The 7,440-nt window shown below is 40.6% G+C and overlaps 1 protein-coding gene across 1 annotated transcript in view; it reads left to right on the top strand.

The window, feature by feature from the left end:
- The window catches only part of FER1L6 (fer-1-like family member 6), a 72,702-nt gene that overhangs the window by 24,354 nt on the left and 40,908 nt on the right, over window positions 1–7,440 (top strand). The window contains exons 12-14 of the mRNA XM_009323374.1: window positions 951–1,131; window positions 5,153–5,273; window positions 6,565–6,665. Coding sequence (XP_009321649.1) covers window positions 951–1,131; window positions 5,153–5,273; window positions 6,565–6,665 — 403 coding nt within the window. The remainder of the gene's footprint in view (window positions 1–950; window positions 1,132–5,152; window positions 5,274–6,564; window positions 6,666–7,440) is intronic.

Consider the following 7,440-nt stretch of genomic DNA (forward strand, 5'->3'; position numbering starts at 1 on the left):
CCTGCTGAAACTTAGCAGGAAGCAGAGCTGAGAATGACAAGAAACTCATTTGTATAGCTGGACAAGAAATTATACTGATTCTTGTCAGAATTAATACTAAAGATGAATCTGGCTCTGAATTCTGGACCTGAACATCTACCAGCTACCTGTGCAGCTGAAATTTGGATCCAAATTTGGCAAATGGCCATTAAATCATGTAAATCATGAAAGGCTGAACCAAAAGTCCAGTTCAGGATGTTGTATGGGGTGATTCAGCACATCTTTCTCCTGCAGGGAATGTTTTCTGCCCGTCTCTAATAAAATCTGTAATTACCAGTCTGATGGATGCACCTCTTTCCCAGTGCTGATAATTGCCCTTTAAGGCAAAATCCTATCAGAGAAGATGCCTGTATCATTAGCAGAGTTGTCTGGCATTAGGCTTGAAGCTGGGGCCTCAAAGCATTGTTATTATTAACTCTGCAACCCTACTATGCAAAATTTGCTTGTCTGAAAATGAGCTTTAGCACTTCTAAGATCAGACTTTGAAATGATCGTCCATATGTTGTAAAGAAGACATACATTTGCTATGTAAATCAAACGCATTATCAGGGCTCCTGGGTCTAGAAATATCAACAGAAGTATTGGTTTTGCTTCTGAATTTCTTTAGCAAAAGCAGAAGTTCCTGGGTGCCAGCAACCAGAGGATTGCATCACTTAGTGATGGGGGTAGTATACTAGGTATATATCACATAGGGCAGGTAAGAAAGCACTGTCCTGGAGTCTGAAAAGTCATTGGGACCAACATACCCTGTCAGGACCTTTATAAACTGTAGAATGGCCAGAACAGCTAATGAACAAGAGGGGACAAAGATTTTCCATTGGTATGACTGGTCTTTCTCTTTTTTTAAACCTCATGCAGGTTTACCACCTCCAAGCTAGTCATGTCTTCACTTGTAATCTTGTGTTCTCTAGGTAACTTTGGAAATATTACTGATGGGGTGTCAGCAGGAGCTGGAGGGAAAAAGAAGACACGTGGTGGAGAAGAGGAAGAAAGTCTGCTGCGTGAGGGGGAGGAAGAAATTTCTCATGACCTTGGAGTACCCCTGATACCCACCACACCCCCTGAGAAGCCACTGATCACAGATGGGAACAGGTGAGGATCTGTGTTTCAAAACCTTATCATGCAGGACTCTGGTTTCTATTTTATAATCATGTGGGACTCATTAATAAACCCTGGCAGCATTAAACAGGTTGTGTGGAACTGAGGCTTTCGAATCCTCAATTACATCTTTCACAACAGTAAATTTTCTAGGCTCCACTGAAGTGAATGGGCTCTGACCCATTTTATGCTCATCTTCTGATCTTGGCCTCATGGGCTCTTGAACTTCTGGTGTTTCTAAAGTGGCCGCGTTATACCAACTATACATTGGAAAGCTATAGGAAAGTGCAACTCCTTCAGTGTTATCTCTGGTTTAGGGTCCCATAATCTGATCACAAATAACATCCACCCAGTGACCAGCTCCAGAAGCAGAATAACACATCAAAAATATTGAAATCTTGTCAAGACAAAGTCAGCTTCCCAGAACACTTTCCAGAGCTAGTAATTATAGATGTAATCTTTAATAGCAAGTAGTAACAGAAGTGGGAGGAAATAGTCCTTGAAAAAAAAAATGGAGCAATGGATGAAAACATGCAGAACAGTTCTTCTAAATGGCCTTGTTTATAAACAGAAATGTAAAGATTCAATTCATTTCAAAGATGCTAATAAAAAGAAATATATTCTTTGTTGCTTTGGTAGGTAGAATGATCCCTGATATTGCTGAGTGCCAAGATCAGATGGTACCTCTTTCTTTAGGCCAGGCACTGCCAAGGAATTTCCAGATATAAGGACCAGGTTGGAAATATCAGCCTGGATCTGTTTGGTTTCTGGACCTCCCTAAAGTTAAAAAGTACTTTCATCCTTTCTTGCAATCAATGGCTCAGTCAAATTAAATAAGAGCTAGTGGAAGAAAACAAGAATGAAAATACCGCAGTAGGAATTTTTCTTATAAAGAGAAAGGGGAAAAAACCAATTTTTGACAGAAAGATAGTTGCCTCTCCTTATTAACAGGACTGCAGATTTGGGTACATGCTGGGTTATTATCCTCCCTGAGAGACTGTGGGATTTTTAGTTTTTCCCTTAACAAGAATTTAGATTTATAGAACTGTTGTAAAAGAATGAATCATTCTTCAAATCTGCTATTTGCTTCTTGGCTCACTCCAATATTAACAAAGTTTTCTCTCATTAAAGATCCCTTTTCCTCAGATTTATGTAAAATGCTGCATCTTTTTTTCCCTCCTGTGCTATCTAAAAAAGTTTGGCCAGCCACAGATACCAACTAATGACTTTATGACTGTCATCTCATATTGGCGTCTTACTGGTCTCATCACTGGATATTTTTAGTATTAATCAGTACTTAATGGGATATCCAATAGTTTAGATGAACTCTGCATTTTAGAATCATAAATGAACAATAGAAAACAGTAACAAGAGTCCATTTTGGAGATTAAAACCACTAACTAATTAAAGGAGCAGGTAGAGCAATAAGACTTCTAAAGCAGACACTGTGAAATTGCCAGGAATTTCCCACATTTATGTCAAAATTCATAACAAGGATAAGCTAACACTGAAAAAGTGGCTCCCCCAAATTCTCATAGAGGGAATAATAGACATGAAAGCTCAGTCTTCCATATGAATTATTTCATGGCTATATAATTTTCTTAGTAAATCCCATGAAAAGACTCATAATGTCTATGAATTTTAGGTTAAGATGTTCTGGCATTGGGAGATAGTTGAATTGTTTTTCCCTCTTATGAAACCACTGAAATTAATGATTGCCTGAGACCTGTGTGGCTCTGCTATGCACTGAATTCAATGGGTAATGCTCACCTTGCTGTAGGTTATTGAGGAATGGGTAATTCTATTTCTCTTTTGATATCCCATAGGGCAGTAAAAAGAACTTGTAGAGAAGACCTTCATCTTTTTAAACAGAAAAATTCTCACATAAACCTATTAGGGATGTGTAGAAATCAGGAGTTATGGATAGGACGCTCAAGAACAACAAGTGATTTGGTTTCTGTGGGCTTGGCTTAGTGGTTAAACACAGGTGCCCAGTTCTATCTGAAATGACTTACAGTGTCTGAGGCATCCTTACAAGCAAACATGAGAGACCCAGCCCCTTCTGGGCCCACAGGTGGATGCCCATGCTTAGGCAACTCAGCTTATTTGGGCTCTGGATTTCAGGAGCTGATGATCAGGACTTTCTAAAAATTTGGCTGTGCTCAGATAGAGAGACCTTGAAATGGAGGAAGTCAAGTCTCCTCTTCATACCAAGTGTACTCTCCTTTCTTGGATACCACAGCCTCTCCCAGAGGAGAGGAAATGGAAAATGCAACCATTTTTTCTACCAGTTGTTGAAAATCATGAAGAGCAGGAGACTTTGGTAGTTTTATTCTTTATTATTTAGAGAATTAGTTTCTGTGGAGAAATACTGAAGGGTCACAAGGCAAGTTGTGTTGGTTTTGACTGGGATAGAGTTAATTTTCTCCATAGTAGCTAGTATGGGGCTACATTTTGGATTTGTGCTGGAAACAGTGTTGATGACACAGGGAAGTTTTCATTACTGCTGAGCAGTGCTTATACCAAGTCAAGGACTTTTCTGCTTCTCCCACCACCCCACCAGCGAGCAGGCTGGGGGTGCACAAGAAGCTGGGAGGGGACACAGCCGGGACAGCTGACCCCAACCGACCAAAGGGATATCCCATACCATAGGACATCATGCTCAGCATATAAAGCTGGGGGAAGAAGAAGGAAGCGGGGGGACATTTAGGGTGATGGCGTTTGTCTTCCCAAGTAACTGTTACGCGTGATGGAGCCCTGCTTTCCTGGAGATGGCTGAACACCTGCCTGCCCATGGGAAGTGGTGAATGAATTCCTTGTTTTGCTTTGCTTGCACACAGGGCTTTTGCTTTACCTGTTAAACTGTCTTTATCTCAACCCATGAGTTTTCTCACTTTTACTCTTCCGAGTCTCTCCCCCATCCCACTGGGGAGGAGTGAATGAGCGGCTGTGTGGGGCTTAGTTGCTGGCCGGGGTTAAACCACAACATGAGTATACACCAGAAAATAGCTCTCCAGTACAGCCTTTTCTCAGCTGCAGAGCACATATTGGTGGCATTGGGTTAGAGTCATTCCCAGAAGAATGTAAAGCAGTTTATAGAGCTTCATATCCATTAAAAAGCTCTCCACTGTCCCATCATTAGTAAGGAAAATGATGAGACCTCTAGTGTTAAATCCAGTATGGCTGAGCATGGTGTTTCATAGGGCTATAGTATTTCTATAAAGGGAGGACAACATGCTTATCAGGTACATGGTTTTGACATAGTGCCTACCAGAACTCTAATCAAAACATCAGGCTTTGTGGCAGGTGTGCATTAAAGTCTGCAGAGCCTCTGGTTATGCTGGCATCTTTCTCATTTTTTTTCAGTACAAGACATGAATACAGCTGAACACCCAAAGAAATCAGCATTACAAAAAGAATCAATATGGGAACTTGGACTTAAGATAAAAAGTGAGAAAAGAGAGAGCAGCAGATGCATTTTATCACTGAGTTGTTATGGGTTTGGTATCACTTTTACTAAGCAGGATCCTGCAGATCAGCTTCTGCAAAGGAATGTCAATCTCCACTAACTATTGCTTTTGAAAAAAAGCATCTTGTGAAAGTAATGTCATGGTGAGGCTCTGCCATGCCTCTACTGCTGTGCAGTGTGTGGAGCCATTCCTCTTGAAGAGGTGATCAGATTTTAATCCTTGCTCCTTTTTCCCTTGTTGCTTCTCACCATTAACAGTATTTCAGAGCTTCTTTGCATGCCTCTTTGCCTGGCTTTTCTCCCACCCTGGAAAGCACTGAAATTAGATCCAAGACTTCAAGATTTTTCTATTCAGGGATCTCACAGGTAGCATAAGTGATGTTTGTGTTTGTTCTTCCCAGTATTTACTGGTTAGCACATGTGAACACATCCTGTCGTGTCTTTGGTTTCTGTGCTGTGAGAGAGCACCAAACAGTTTTTCTTTCCCGTGCCTCACCCTGAACTCCTCTCTCACCTTTATGATCTGCTCTGTACTTTGTTTCACAGGAACTACCAGTACCTGCCGTACCACGAGAGGAAGCCCTGTATCTGTGTCAAGAGCTACTGGGGAGACCAGACCTTTCGTCTGTACTCTTCCAACACTCTTGAGAAAATGGCGGATCACCTGGTGAGTGGCAACCATCCTCCCAGGCTCATGTATTCAGCAGAGTATGGCAGTGAGAGGTCACGTTCCCCAAAACAGGCCTTCAAAGTTTCCCCTGACTGCATTCCTTGCTGTTCATTTTGTGAAAGAGTAGCTGATATCAGCCCCTTCTCTTCTTTTTTTCCAAATTGCTTTGATCTATTAAAGCTAGTCACGTATTCCTGTCCACAACGGGTTTTTTGGCCATAGGGCTGTCTTCTTTTTTCAGAAGCGTTTTATTCTTTGTAAGAACAGTCAAACAATTAAAATATGAGATATAGAATAATTCTGTCTCCTATGGCTCTTCCTCTGGTGTCTTCTTGCCCAGACCACATGGTTTAACCTGTGTTTATGCTGGAGACTCTTTAAAGGACACTTTTTGGTTTTAGTTTTTCTATTGATAGAGACAAAATGGTATATCATCTCATGGGCAGTCACTGTGATGCCGTAGTCATAGTGTTTTCCCATAATGATGTTTTTTTCTACCCCTGTTTAAAGTTGACTATCAACAATCTCAAGAAAGTAGTAGTATTTTTTTTTAAAGTGACTTCTAATGTTGAATATTTTAATTTGAGGCACTCAGATTAAGAGTCTGATTCATCCCTCATTTATCCTTATATACCTCATGAGCAACAACACCAAGGTTATACTCATGCAAGGTTGTATCATGCGAAGACAGTGGCTTATAGGCCAACATTTCGAACCCAGGTATTTGAAAATTCAACATCTGAATATATATATGGAGAGATATGTTTGTCAGTGTACCTGAACACCCCCAGGCCTTGCTGGAAATCCAGCCATTTATTTTAGTTTGTAAGAACAGTCTCCATTTCTCAATGATAGCAGTAGGTGTTGCGGTAGACCTTGCATATGGATTCAGGTGACAACTAAAGTTTAAGAAGTTAACTCCAGCAACTTGCTAAATTTAAGAAACAGGGCTGGAAACAGAACCAAACAGTTTTTCCTCCTACCTAGTGGAGAATGTTTCCCACTGACTGATCTTCACCAAAGAAGTGAGAAAACAAAGATGCTCCAAGCAGTAGTAGCTTGGACTAGTAGTTGGAGAGACTGGGGAAAGGTCAGAATAAATCATGCTGTCAGAGTCTTCTCTCTGCACACTTCAAGCGTAGTGATATATCAAAGGTCCTGTTCTGTCAGGTTACAAAGTCGCCTCCCTCATGCTTGCTAGTCATACAGTGAATAATGGTGTTATAACATTGGCAGAATGACAAAGTGCCCTCCTTTACATAATGGCTTTTTCATGTGTTTTTCGTAGGAAGAATCATTAGAGCAAGTAAAGGACTTGATCAAGGTTTCAGGAATTGCATCTGAGGAGAAAATGAGGATGACCCTGAATGATTTTATAAATCAAAGCAGGTAACCACATTTACTAGAAGCAATCAGAAAATCAACTTTATATGTTGGCTACAAATTCGAGGCTAGAAAAGGAAACTGATGATAATAAAAAAAAGTACAGTAAACATACTGAGATATATATTTTATTTATTCTGCTATAAAAGCAAAGGCCTTCCCAAATTGCAGTTTCTATTTATACAGAGAAAATATTTTCTTGTTATTTTCAATATTCAGTATTGACAGTAGACTACTGGCAATGATTGTCATATTATTTTGGCTTTCTGGACTCCAAGAATAGAATGTATATGGGATAAGTAGGTGTCCTGGTTTCAGCAGGGATAGAGTTAATTTCCTTCCCAGTAGCTGGTACAGTGCTGTGTTTTGGATGTAGTATGAGAATAATGTTGATAACACACCCATGATTTAGTTGTTACTGGGTAGTGCTTACACTAGTCAAGGACTTTTCATCTTCCCATGCTCTACCGACTGAGAAGGCTGGAGGTGCACAGGGAGCCAGGAGGGGGCACAACCAGGACAGCTGACCTAAACTGGCCAAAGGGGTATCCCATACCATGTGACGTCATGCTCAGTACATCAACTGGGGGAAAGCTGGCCGGGGGGACTGGCTGGGCATCAGTTGGTGGGTGGTGAGCACTTGCATCGTGCATCACTTGCTTTTTATATTCTATTATTATTATTATTATTATTATTATTATATTTCAATTATTAAACTGTTCTTATCTCAACCCATGAGTTTTCTCGCTTTTACTTTTCCGATTCTCTCCCCCATCCCACT

This window comes from Pygoscelis adeliae, unplaced genomic scaffold (genome assembly GCF_000699105.1).
Source record: "Pygoscelis adeliae isolate BGI_AS28 unplaced genomic scaffold, ASM69910v1 Scaffold103, whole genome shotgun sequence".
Classification (NCBI taxonomy): Eukaryota; Metazoa; Chordata; class Aves; order Sphenisciformes; family Spheniscidae; genus Pygoscelis; species Pygoscelis adeliae.